The sequence below is a fragment of the Brachycentrus maculatus genome, unplaced genomic scaffold (genome assembly GCF_059751285.1).
Source record: "Brachycentrus maculatus isolate JH-2025_06_01 unplaced genomic scaffold, ASM5975128v1 h1tg000172l, whole genome shotgun sequence".
NCBI lineage: Eukaryota > Metazoa > Arthropoda > Insecta > Trichoptera > Brachycentridae > Brachycentrus > Brachycentrus maculatus.
The window spans coordinates 775,486-789,316 of NW_028280925.1; the positions used below are offsets into that span (position 1 = coordinate 775,486).

At 35.2% G+C, this 13,831-nt stretch overlaps 1 protein-coding gene across 1 annotated transcript in view; it reads left to right on the plus strand.

The window, feature by feature from the left end:
• The window catches only part of r (carbamoyl-phosphate synthetase 2, aspartate transcarbamylase, and dihydroorotase rudimentary), a 44,924-nt gene that overhangs the window by 29,451 nt on the left and 1,642 nt on the right, over nucleotides 1-13,831 (plus strand). The window contains exons 8-10 of the mRNA XM_088262066.1: nucleotides 10,106-10,336; nucleotides 10,865-12,646; nucleotides 12,951-13,334. Coding sequence (XP_088118192.1) covers nucleotides 10,106-10,336; nucleotides 10,865-12,646; nucleotides 12,951-13,334 — 2,397 coding nt within the window. The remainder of the gene's footprint in view (nucleotides 1-10,105; nucleotides 10,337-10,864; nucleotides 12,647-12,950; nucleotides 13,335-13,831) is intronic.

Consider the following 13,831-nt stretch of genomic DNA (forward strand, 5'->3'; position numbering starts at 1 on the left):
TAATTATTTTTTTTAACCATATCAAATATTTTTCAAATGGAGAAAGAACCTTCAGGTTTTACCTAAAAAGATCTGTTGCACAGTAAAAAGTTCAATAAGTGGCTTGATATTTATTTTTAATACATTGTATTATATTTTTAAACTTTAAAAACGTTCTCCTGAAAAATCAAGTTTTTTGATTTATGACGTTCTTGAAAGGAGTGAGCGATATATGGAAATATTTTCGTTAATTGATTCGGTAGTCAATATCTATCCATTATTAATTTAAGTTTTACTTAGTAAATACCACTATTTATTACCAATAGTGGTATTTACTAATTAAAACTTAAAGTAAAATGAATGGTGAATGTTACTCAGTGTATGAAGTGATCACATGTACCGACCAATGACGGGTCGTTAGCCTTGTAAATCTACGTTGAGATATCAATAAAATCTCGATCTTTTGATTTTTACCTTCCAAGTTGTTCGGTTTCGATATTTAATCGAGTACCTGTATAATATTTGCTACGAATTCCTCGTGCATTTTTATTTATTTCGTAACATAGTTAAATGTTTACTCGAACATTCGGTCGTATTGCACCATCCCTAAGAATTTGAAGGAAACACCGGAAGAATGTCGATCCCTCTCGCCTTTCTTTTTTCGCCATGCTACAAAAATGAGATTAATAAGAGCAAAAAGTCGTACCCGAGTATTGTATCAATTTTTGTTGTATCTGCACATGACATTGACGCCTTCAAAATATTTTCAAATCATACCCGAGTATTGTATCAATTTTTATCTATGACATTGACGCCATCAAAATATTTGAAAATCGTACCCGAGTATTCTATCAATTTCCGCCTATGAAATTGACGCCATCAAAATATTTGAAATACGTATTTTTTACTCCCGTCTAAGTTGGTTGTCACTGACTAAATGTTCCCTGCTAATACTTCATGATTTGAGCATGTCAATTGAACGAGTGAAGAAAGAATAGTAAAACGAATTTAACAGACGAATGTGGTTGGTAATAGAAGCAGATGAATATCAAGGAAAACTTGGCATGATCAGATATGTCAAATACTTGAAAGCGGTCGGGTGGGGAGTTGGAATAATTACCGGGTGTGTGTGAGGAGATGCACGAACATGGAAGAGGCGAAGATTGTTTGCAGACCAGATTGGTGTGGCATCCGATACTCTCTGCCTGTTTCTTCGGGGAAACGGCGTGATGGTTAGTTAGTTAGTTTGCTTGAAGTGACAGCCTGATAAGCGAACCACCAAGTTTATGGGCGAGATAAAAGTGCATTTGATATGTGCAGAAGTATATAGGTGTGAAAAGAGAAAATGAGAACACGCATTACATATTTCTGTTTTTTTTTTTTAATAACCGTTTTAATAATTTCTTATGCTAACGCTATATGCCTTTGTCCAACTTACGGGTTCAATCATTCATTTTCGCTTCTATTCAATTTATAATTAACAAACGAAATATAATTATTCCGTTTTTATAAAAGTAAAGTAGATTATTTATTATTATTTCGAACTTTTTTTATACATATAATAATAGCTGTATCCGGCCAAGCGTTGCCGTGACTCGGATTCGTCAAATGTAAAAAAAGAAAATCGAAAGCACATATTCCTAATATGTTTGATATCACAATCCTTGTGAAGCAATGAAAATCTATAAAATATGTCATCGAAAACATTGGAAATATTAGATTTTAAACAAACGAACATATATTTTACATTTCGAGTGTGTCCAAATACTTGTTCACAAAATCTGGATTATCTCCAATTACAGGAGTTATTTTCATATTATTTTTTAACATCTCATCAAAGATGAAGAAGAATATGGAAGTCTGGGCATTTACGGGACTGACGACCGTCATCGGCTGGTTTAAGTGATCACTTTACACACGTGTAACATTCACCAATTCTACCCATTATTGACAACCACACTACTAAAATTCTTGGAAGTTCTATATATATGAACCAATTTAGAAACCTTGTTCTTGAATCACTAGAACTTCACTAGAGACATCTATTAAAAAAAAAATATGAAAATAACTCCTGTAATTGGAGATAATCCAGATTTTGTGAACAAGTATTTGGACACACTCAAAATGTTGTAAAATATATGTTCGTTTGTTTAAAATCTAATATTTCCAATGTTTTCGATGACATATTTTATAGATTTTCATTGCTAATAAATTATCTGGTCAAATTATAAGCTTAAATAAAAATGAAAATGGTATTTTCTGGCGTTTCTCATGTGTGTGATTATAATCCAGGATTCGGACCTCACATACTAATTAATATAAGAGTTTCTGCTTAGTAAAAAGCTTCTTTACATCCCACCAATAGATGTCTCCAGTGAAGTTCTAGTGATTCAAGAACAAGGTTTCTAAATTGGTTCATATATATATAGAACTTCCAAGAATTTAAATAGTGTGGTTGTCAATAATGGGTAGAATTGGTGAATGTTACACGTGTGTAAAGTGATCACTTAAACCAGCCGATGACGGTCGTCAGCCCCGTAAATGCCCAGACTTCCATATTCTTCTTCATCTTTGATGAGATGTTAAAAAATAATATGAACATATATTTTAATTACGTAATATTAGAAAACAAAGTTTTACTACTAATGACTGAAGCTTTGTAAAAGGAGTTATAATTTATCAATTTACACGTCACTGTTATTGTACACTATATCCATATGATATAGTATACAATAAGGACACATAAAAAAATGCGCGTATTCGAATACAACGTTCTGTCAAAATTTCAAAATAATCGGCGGATAATTTTAGGAGATTTAAGATTATTTCAAAACGTACGCATTTTTTTCCTTTCCATTCATAGATTTAACTAAAGGGTAAATATTATAACATTTTTAACTTAGTAAATATTACGTTTTAATTGATAATACATTTGAGTTATTTCCAATATTTGTTATTTTAAAAAACTGTTAAAAATGAATAGGTTTGCATTTCGTTTCATGTTACTTTATGTTTTTAGCCAACACACCTTATTTTTAGGACATATTATATTTGCTCTTTCAAATTTTAAAAACAATTTTGTAACTTTAGCCGAAGTTTAAATCCACGAAATTTAAACTCTTCTCAATCATATGAAATATATTGTCAGTAAAATCTTAATACATTTTCTGAAAAATCAGGACTTCCGAAAAACGTACCCCTATACAATTCACACACGAGTATGTCCCTTGTGGAAATTTCCCATTGAAATAAGTAATTTATCGAATTCTCTCTTAGTTTATTGATCTACCATCGATTACGCTAAGAACACACTTACTATCATGATCACCACTAATCCCTCACTTCACTCGTTTATTATATTTGTGATTATAATAAATTATGGCCTTGCTATCTCGATATTCGCACATCCGTCGATAACATTTCGTTTTCTTTCATCGCACGTAGAGTATGAAACCAACTCGAGATTGGCATCTCGTCAACTCATATCGTAACTTATTTTATCGACAACAACGAACAAAAAAAACTTTCTATCATTTTTGTTTTTATGTATAATTTTGATTTCGTTTAATTTTATCTATTCCCCTGCACTTAGCACTCGATAAACGATCGATTCGTTCACTTTGTAATGTACACGTTTTTCGATTTTGTTAAAATTAACACGTTCGCTTTGCGTTGCCCAAATCAAACTGTTAAAAGAACACAAATTACATATTTATCCAAACATTCTAAAGACAGTAGAGCGAAGTAATGTACATATGTAGGCGCTTTGCACGGTTTATGATTTTAACGCATTTCACCCGGACCACTTTCGTAGGACGTTCAAAATTAAGTATTTTATCACATACAGCCAAAAACTATTCATTTTCTTCGGTCCAGGGGAAAAACTGCTTATTTTTCATTCAGGTTTAGTTTAAACAGAGAAAAACCGAAGAAAACTCGGCATGATCAAGTATTCCAAATATTTGAAAATGGTCAAGTCAGGAGTCGGAATAATCGGCGAATATGTACTCGTATGTTATAGGAAGATAGTATGCATGAATGTGGATGAGACGAAGATTTTTTGCAAATAAAGAGTAGTGCGGCGTTTTATCCTTTCTGCCTACACCTGCGTGGAAACGGCGTGATGGTTAGTTAGTTAATTAAAATGTTTGTCGATTGAAGAAAAAGAAAAATTATTCCCATTTTAGTGCATTATTCAATAAAATGTTTTTGTTTTTAATACGTATTTTCGTCGAATTATCGTTTATCGGGTGATGTATGTAATTATTATAGCTAGTGCGTGAATGTGTTAAAAATCGGGCTTTCTTCTCGCCGGGTTATTTGTTATTTCGAATAATTTTACAGCGCCTTTTCCAAAAACTGAATTGCTTTACATTATAAGTTCTCGGCAATAATGGGGACTTGACGCATCGCAGATATATGTACTTTAACTTAACAAATAATATGGTAGTAACAAAACAGTTTTACCGTATCTCAAAGAAGGGAGATTATCGTTTGATTATCGATATGATTATCGTTTTTTTTTAAATAATCTGGTTTGTATGTTCTGATATATGCATAACCTAACTTAAAAAATAACACTAACAAAATAATTCAGAACTATCAAAAATTAAAACATTATCTTTTCTATTTACAGTTCATTTAACTGTCCAATTAGAAAAAAAAACTATCCTTGGAAGCACAACTGTAAATAGACTGCATGTAAATGTGGTTGCGGTTATTTTGTTTGCATTAAATGTTTTTCATGAAACACAAAGCAATAAAAATATGTTAATCTGTCCAGCGGGCCACACAGAAAGTGCATACATTTACATTAAATGGCAAACGTGAAGCGTATTTAATTCACAGAACGTAAAATCCAATCCATGATTGGAGTTATATTTCACTCACGCAACCTCTTGACCAAACACATCGTGAGTTGAATATAACTCACATGGCGCTCAACGTGTTATATTTGATGTTGTAATTATTTGTTCAATCGTATTTTAATTAATGTTATTTTATACTTACATATGTACAAGCGTTATCTGCTCTCTAATTACAAACGGCTGTATAAGGTTCAAACTTTTGAACAGCATCGCTAGTCTTATTCTGGTTGGTTGGAAGACATTGCTTCTTAGCAATAAATCCGCCAATGTTCATATATTTTATACAAAAAGTTTTAAAGATTTTTTTCGCAAACGCTGCATGGCCACTGTTTTTGATGTTCACGCGCCGCCGAGGGGCCGAGAAAATAATAATTGTATAAATTATCGTAACTTCACTCGACGTAATTAAAATTAGCGGTATGTTTGCATGTACGAGTAAGTACAAACGCAAATGTCGTATGTCGTGGATTTGGTGAAATGGTATGAGGTGAAACGTAATTATCAACAGCAAGTTTTCAGGCTTCACGACTTGCGAGGCAATAAAATGTAAAACCCGGATTTTTTTACACTTTCCTGCCAACTGAGTGTAATTATTTCAGTCCCGATATATTTTCGTACATTTATTACCCGCATTTACGTTTTTTTCCTTCCAGTTTACGTTAAAAATATCCTGTCATTCGATTTTTGACTCGATCTGAAACGCTTTTTTTGACATTATTCGCGATCATCGTATACGTGCAGTTTTTACGTTTTTGTTTGTTTTATTCGTGAAGTCATTATAATTTTTACAAAAAAAAATTCAATTCCTTCAATTTATACGTTCCCTTCATTTACGTTTTCGTATGCAAAAAATCTCATCTACATGATTATCACAAAAAATAAATGTTTTTTTTTCAATACTCCCCATTTACATTTTCCCTCCATTTAAGTTTTTGTATGCAAAAGAACTCATCTACGTGATTTTCACAAAAAAATAAAAGGTTTTTTTCCATATATTTTTTTTCATTTACATTTTCCCTACATATAAGTTTTTTCATTCCGTAAAAACGTAAAAAAGGTGTTTCTCTTTATTAACAAATTCATGTCTGTATCACTTGCGTTGACTGGCAATCGCATTTGGCGATAAGACAACGAATCACCAAAAATTACAGGCGAGTTTTTTTTTCTTTCCATAAGGAAAGAAAAAAATGTATTTAATATCCGGCGCAGAGGACGCTGACTGAAAAAAATTGGTCCCGATTTCATCCAAGGCCCAGTATTCGATAAATCGAAACTTAATTTTCTTTGAACCTTGACAGGTAACATTTGATGTAATTGAATTTCTCTTTAAACACCGTTTTTGTATTAAAAAAATAAGTTTTTCTTTCAAATAAATATATGAACGGAAAGGAGTTTGAAAATATATAAAAAATGTTTTCTCAATACATATTCAATTTTTAAAAAAAGGTCGTGAAGTGATGTCCGGCACTCAGCGCAGCCGGATGCTTACTGAATTATATTAATAATATAATAAACCCTTATCCGCACCCCAATGATGCATAGGGCACTGCGTCATATAAACGCAGTGTTATCTTGATCGTTTACACATGAAGGAAAGGTGATCAGCCCTCCGCTTCAGGTACCAGTCCAGGGTAATAATATTGAATAAATATTACAGTGAAAAAATCACTTATATTTATTTTTACCCCCCTTGGGAATCGAACCCGGGACCTCCAGAACGGTAGCCGAGTGTGCTGACCATTACACTACGGAGGCGGATTATATTATTGCAAGTAAAACCTAAAAATCGTCATAATAATAGCAAATACTGATAGAAAATACTCTAATCTTAAAATTTTACACACTTCGCGTTGTCAGCATAAAATTGTTATATTCACAAAAAAGTGAATATGACCCTCAAAGCTTGATTGAGTATTTTTTTCACAACAGTTTGTGGACTCCATGTGCTCCATATTGTTGATTACTCCCATATGAATTAAGTAATTAAGTAAATTACCTAAGCATCCGTATGTTGTTAATTATGCTAGTCACATTTGTTTTTCTGCCTCCGTCGTGCACAAAGGTCAGCATGTTCGGCTACCGTTTTGGAGGTCTCTAGTTCGATTCCCAGGGGGGATCAAATAAATATATAAAATAAATATATTTTTTCACTCTAATATTTATTCAATATTACCCTAGATTGGTACCTGAAGCGCAAGGCTGATCACCTTTCCACCATGTCTTAACGATCAAGATAACACTGCATTTATATGATGCAGTGCCCTATGCACCATTGGGGTGCGGATAAGGGTTTGAAGTAGGGTCATATATTTTGCATAGTGTGTAAGATCACCATTCATAGTGCCGTGCAGTGTGCATAGTTTCACCATTATCACTAGTCTGTTTTTGGTTGGTTGGAAGGTATTGCTTCTTTGCAATAAGCCCGCCATGTTCTGAACAAGAAGTTTAGTAAATAAATAAATATTTAAATATTATAATATTTTAAAAAACCTGATGGCAAAATTGCTTGAAGTCAGTTTATCAGGACTTTCAATTGTAAAAAACTAACTAACTAACCATCACGCCACTTCTCCGCAGGGGTAGGCAGAGAGAATAGAATGCCACACCACTCTGTCTTTGCAAACATTCTTCTCCTCTTCCACGTTCATGCATCTCCTCATACATACCCGCCGATTGTTACGACTCCTAATCTGACCACTTTCAAGTATTTGGCATACCTGATCGTGCCATGTTTTTCTCGGTCTTCCTCTGCTCCTTTTTACAATTACATTTGCCTCATAAATTTGTTTTACCGTTCTTTCCTCACTCATTTGTTCTACATGTCCAAACCATCTCAACACATCTTTCTTAATTTTATCGATAATGCTTATCTCAGCTTTGAATTCCTTCCTTATTTCACTATTCGAACATTAAATATTTATTTGGTATATATTGTAATTTAAAAAAAAATTGTTTGTAAAATCTATTTTTAAAAATTAACTTGTTTTATCACTTGTTTTTCCTTCCAACCAATTATTTCAGGAAACCGAACTTTTGGAGCTACGAGAAATCTATTGCCAACAGTGTCTAAAATATGTTTATTTGCGCCAACATTTATTTCCTAAAAATAATAATAGATCTAGCCAACGAATTAATAATTTATTAGAAATCCCTTTTTGTAAATCCAGACTTGCGCAAAGACACTCATTTTTCATAGCTCCAAAACTGTTCAACTTATTCCACAAAGACTATTTGTTAGATGTTAATTCCCTAAGTTCGTGTAAAATTAAAAATTTGCTTAGATTATTTATAAAAGAGACAGATTTAAGTTCCTTTTTCATTTAGCACATGATCGCTAGCTTTTTACTTTTTTACTTTGTCATCTTTTTTTACGTTCAAGTTTTAATTTAAAACAAATAATAAAAATTGCTCACTGAGAGTCAAGTATTTTTTTTTTGTATTTAAATTAAGTTTTTTGTATTTTGTATTAACTAATTATACTTAGAAACCTATACCCTTATACCCTGTACTATGACCATTTATTTTGTATACCCACACACAGGCCATGCCTTCGTGGGATCTTTTTTTGTATTCATTTTTATTTTTTATAAATATTTTTTGTTTTTGAATTTATGTAATGCAAAAGAATTTTAAATAAAGAAAAAAAAAATCATAATTATTTTTGATAACAGTACAGGAAGATGCTTCTTATAAAGAGATTATCTAAAATCCATATGCATTTTATGTGCAGTATATCTTTGGAAATAATCCGGAAATTCAATTATATTTCATTTATAGTGTCATAAAGTTCTTAAATATGATGATGGATGTCATTCATAAAAATTCATTCAATAGTAATAAAGTAAATTTTGTATGTAATTTGACTGGAATGAATAACCTGAACACCGATTTTAGACACTGACAGTAACTTACCTGAGATTCTCAAATATTTGGCAAGAATTATAATTTACTGTGAATGTGCTCAATAAAACTATACACTAAATTTATTATGACGTTTATGTAATGTGTTACGTTTTGAGTGTGTTCAAATACTTCTTCACAAATCTGGGTTTCTCGACTCAAATAAATGGGTCTTTGCTTGGTAAAAGTTTCTAAATCCAATCATAGAAGGCTGTCGTGAACTAAATCATGGAACTTCAAGAGATTGATCATATATCGCTCACTCCTTTCAAGAACGTCATAAATCAAAAATCTACAATTTTCAGTTGTACATGTTTTTGGAATGCCCAGAAAATGTACTATATACCAGCAAAAGAGACATATTTTTAACTTAATATTTACCCGCTACAGGGCAGAAAATGTTGTTTTTACATTTTGAAGAAAAGGTATCGTTAATAATTTTTTTAAATGTACTAAATATTTTTCAAATGGAGAAAAAACCTTCAGGTTTTACCTAAAAAGATCTGATGCACAGTAAAAAGTTCAATAAGTCGCTTAATATTTATTTGTAATACAGTGTGTTATATTTTTAAACTTTAAAAACATTCTCCTGAAAAATCAAGTTTTTTGATTTATGACGTTCTTGAAAGGAGTGAGCGATATGTAAGATCAAAATTTGGGTAGTGTTGTTGTCTATCATGGGTAGAATGGTGATCACTAACCAGTCTATGATAGGTCGAAAGCCCTGTAAATACCCAGACTTTTATATTCTTCTTCGTCTATGTTGGGATGTCGAAAATAGGAATTTATTATTATTATCTTATCTTCATTACTTGTTATCATTTTTAAATTTTTTTGTTAAGCTGTTAGTCATAGTATTATTAATGTATTATTAATATATTGAAAGGTGTCCCCACCACATTCCCAGTTTGATACAGAAGCATCTAGGCTTCCTGACAGACCTTCTCTTGCAAAGCAATTTTTTGTTTGTTTTATGAACTAAGTTGCAAAATTTATAGAAAATGTGAAACAAAATTGTATCCCGATTTTACTGTGAATTTACATTTTAAAGCTTTCAACATCCCTGTCGCTGCCAATCTAAATAAATACAAATTTGTAAAACCGCCACTAAATTTTCTAGAAGTAAGTTAGTTCAGTTAGTCAGCTAGATCCGGGTTCGACCCGATGTTGGCCGGTACACAGACGCCTCCGCTACCCCGACCAGCACAGCAGACAGACACGGAAAAGTGCAAAGACATTTGCAGAAAATGCTCAGTCATCGCATTTCCCACACAACCATTATTCATCAACACTATTACGTATCCCTTTTACAAGTTAGGATTTTTTTTTCAGTACTATAAATAAGTTATTTTACCCAGGTGGAGAGCGTGCAGTGGACTTTCGACGTGAAAGACCAGGGTGATCTGATGCACTTGGCGGAGTTCCTGGCCACCAAGCAGCTGGAGCTAGTCATCAACCTTCCCATGAGGAACGGCGGGGCCCGACGGGTGTCCTCCTTCACCACCCACGGCTACCGCACCCGGCGCCTCGCCGTGGACTATTCCGTTCCACTCGTCACCGACGTGAAGTGCGCCAAACTTCTTGTGGAGGTATGACTCAATTTATTAATCAAAATATATTAAATACTTTTATTTTGAGGAACTCGTTATTTACACAATTATGGAACCACAAGTTAGTTGCCTTAGTCATTGCCGCTATTATCCTTATCTGCTGTTCTTTCTCCATTTTATTGTAGCAGTAATGTTTTTCATCCTTCACTTACGTCATTCATAAGCGAACAAATATAATATATTACACTCTAATATCAATGAATCGTATGGTGGAGGACACTGGTAGTATAAACCACGCCAGGATAAAAAATGCCAAACCCACTGCTAGTGGAACGGAAGGCCTGTTGACGATGGTCAACAGCCCAGCTTCTCCTGTTGAGGCTCTAAATACCATAAAACTTCCTGAAATAACTGATACAGCGGTGAACGTTATACAAGTCCACAAAGTGATTACTTGAACCAGCCGCTGACAAGTCGTAAGCCCTATGAGAATTTGCCTTGTCTCTGTTGAGATGTTTATGTAAATAAAAATATTATAAGTATGTTTTTTTTAAAAACTATTTACAGGCCATCAGAAGGATTGGATGCATGCCGCCGATGAAGACTCACACAGATTGCATGACATCTCGAAACATTGTAAAGTTGCCAGGATTTATTGATGTTCACGTCCATGTGAGAGAGCCCGGCGCTATCCACAAGGAAGACTTCAGTACGGCTTCCGCCGCCGCTCTGGCCGGCGGAATCACGCTTATTTGTGCGATGCCAAATACTACGCCATCAGTCGTTGACGAGGACTCCTTCCAATACGTTCAAGAACTGGCCAACGTCGGCTCTCGGTGCGACTACGCTCTGTTTGCCGGAGCTTCTTCCACAAACTTCAACACTATAGGCGAACTCGCAACCAGAGCGGTAGCTTTGAAAATGTACTTAAACCAAACATTTACAACTTTGAGGTTGAACGATATGACAATATGGCAAAAACATTTATCCAACTGGCCCAAAAAGTCCCCGATCTGCGTTCATGCAGAGAACGAGACAACTGCGGCTATCTTGTTCTTGGCATCGCTAACGGACCGTTCTGTCCACGTTTGTCACGTGGCTAGGAAAGAAGAAATACAGATTATAAAAGCGGCAAAGGAAAGAGGTATTAAAGTCACTTGCGAAGTGTGTCCTCATCATCTCTTCCTTAGCACGAATGATTTGGACAAAATTGGCGTCGGAAGAGGAGAAGTTCGGCCGGTTCTCGGCTCTCCGGAAGACCAGGCAGAGTTGTGGAACAATCTGGACATCATCGACGTATTTGCCACTGACCACGCTCCGCATACCGTCGAGGAGAAATCGGGCGCCAATCCTCCTCCTGGTTTCCCGGGCTTAGAGACTATTTTGCCTCTTCTTCTCAATGCCGTTCACGAGGGAAGATTAACAATGGATGACTTAATCAACAAGTTTCATAAGAATCCGAGGAAAATATTCAATCTCCCCGAACAACCCAACACCTACATCGAGGTGGATACCGATGACGAGTGGACAATACCGGAATCTTTAAGTTTTACTAAATCCAAATGGACTCCATTCGCCGGCATGCGTGTAAGGGGAGCCGTACATCGAGTGGTTTTGAGGGGAGAAGTAGCTTATGTCGAAGGGCAGATACTGGTGCCACCCGGATTCGGGCAAAATGTCAAAGATTGGCCCGCTTCCAAAAAGCCGATTCACGTTCCGTTTGCTCCCGACAAACAAGAAAGTCGCCCCGGCTCCGCCCAGGACGGCCACATACTATTGGCGGATGGACTTAAATCTAACGACATCAGTAGGACGAGTGACCAAGATTTCGAACAATACGATCCGAGAGTGTATCACGAAGGGAATGCTAAACAAGGAGTGCACTTCGCTTCGGAAAATATTTTTCGTAGTTTGTCTCCGATTCCGTGTATTACGGGTCCTCGTCAGCGATGCGACAGTAGTTCAAATTATCAAAAGGATATCATGCGTCCAAAACTAATGGGATCCGAAATATTCCGTAAAAGTATTCTCTCCGTTGACATGTTCAGCAAAGAAAATTTAAATGACATTTTTAATCTCGCACAAATCATGAGAAACGCGGTTTCCAAGGGGCGCTCCTTGGACGAAGTCTTGAAGGGAAAAGTGATGGCATCCATATTCTACGAAGTGAGTACCAGAACGAGTTGTAGCTTCGCCGCAGCTATGCAGAGACTCGGTGGAACGGTTATTCACACTGACGCCACCAGCTCCTCCGCCAAAAAAGGAGAAACTCTGGAGGACAGCGTAACAATAATGGGGAGCTACGCAGACGTCGTGGTCCTGAGACACCCAGAACCGGGAGCAGTAGCTGTAAGTCTTGTTTTTTTGTCCTTTATCCTTTGTTTTTTTTTTATCCCTAACAATTTTTACTAACCAGTTGCCAGTTTATCCGGAGCGTTACTCGGGCAAGAGTTTGTGTTGCATTGATGAGTCCGAGTGGTGCTCGGGCAAATCGTATTCCAACTTGGTGGTATTGATTTGCCCGAGCCAAATATATTTATGTATTTGTTTTTATTGAATAACTCGAGCAGTGTTTGAGTTGTTTGATGAAGATTTCCTGCACTGGGTTAACTTTACATTTTGTTAAAATAATTAATTTTATTTCTGTTTTTAGAAATCGGCACTACGTTGCCGCAAACCAATTATCAATGCGGGAGATGGTATCGGAGAGCACCCGACCCAGGCTCTACTAGATATTTTCACAATCCGAGAAGAAATTGGCACAGTTAACGGTCTGACCATCACTATGGTGGGAGACCTCAAGAACGGTCGCACGGTTCACTCTCTGGCGAGATTGCTCACGCTGTACGATGTCCAACTCCAGTATGTGAGCCCGCCAAACCTGGGAATGCCCAAGCACATTGTGGACTTTGTCAGCTCTAAAGGCGTAACGCAGAAAGTGTTCAACAGCCTCAATGACGTCCTGGCTGACACTCATGTTCTTTACATGACTAGAATACAAAGAGAGAGATTCGAAACACAGGAACAGTATGATAAGGTAAAATCTCTTTTTTTTGTACTTTTTTGTAATATATCAAAACAGCTCTAAAAAAACTAGGAATTAGGAATTGATGGATATCTCGACTTATTTCTTTATGTAACTGAGAGTAATATGTTTATGTTTATATATTTCCCAATGGAAACGCATCTAAAAAGAATTAACCAATAGTTTTTAATTAATATGAATATCCCTTAAAAAAATTAAATTAGCAGGGTAGTACGTCATTTCGATGCAGTGCTATCTGCACCATTGGGTATAGGTGCGGCTCAAGATGTAACATTAATGACTTTTTATGAGTAACTACTAACCGCTTTGGTATTTTTATGGGTATGCCAACATTTTAAATGATTGTAGTTCGAAGCATTGGCAAGATTACTTTGTGAAAACTTTTTAATAAAATCAGATATGTCTATTGTTTCTTTATCAGTGATTCTCAAGCTTTTTGGTTTAGCGATACTTTTTAAAATAAAATTTTGGGTTTACAAAACCTGTCA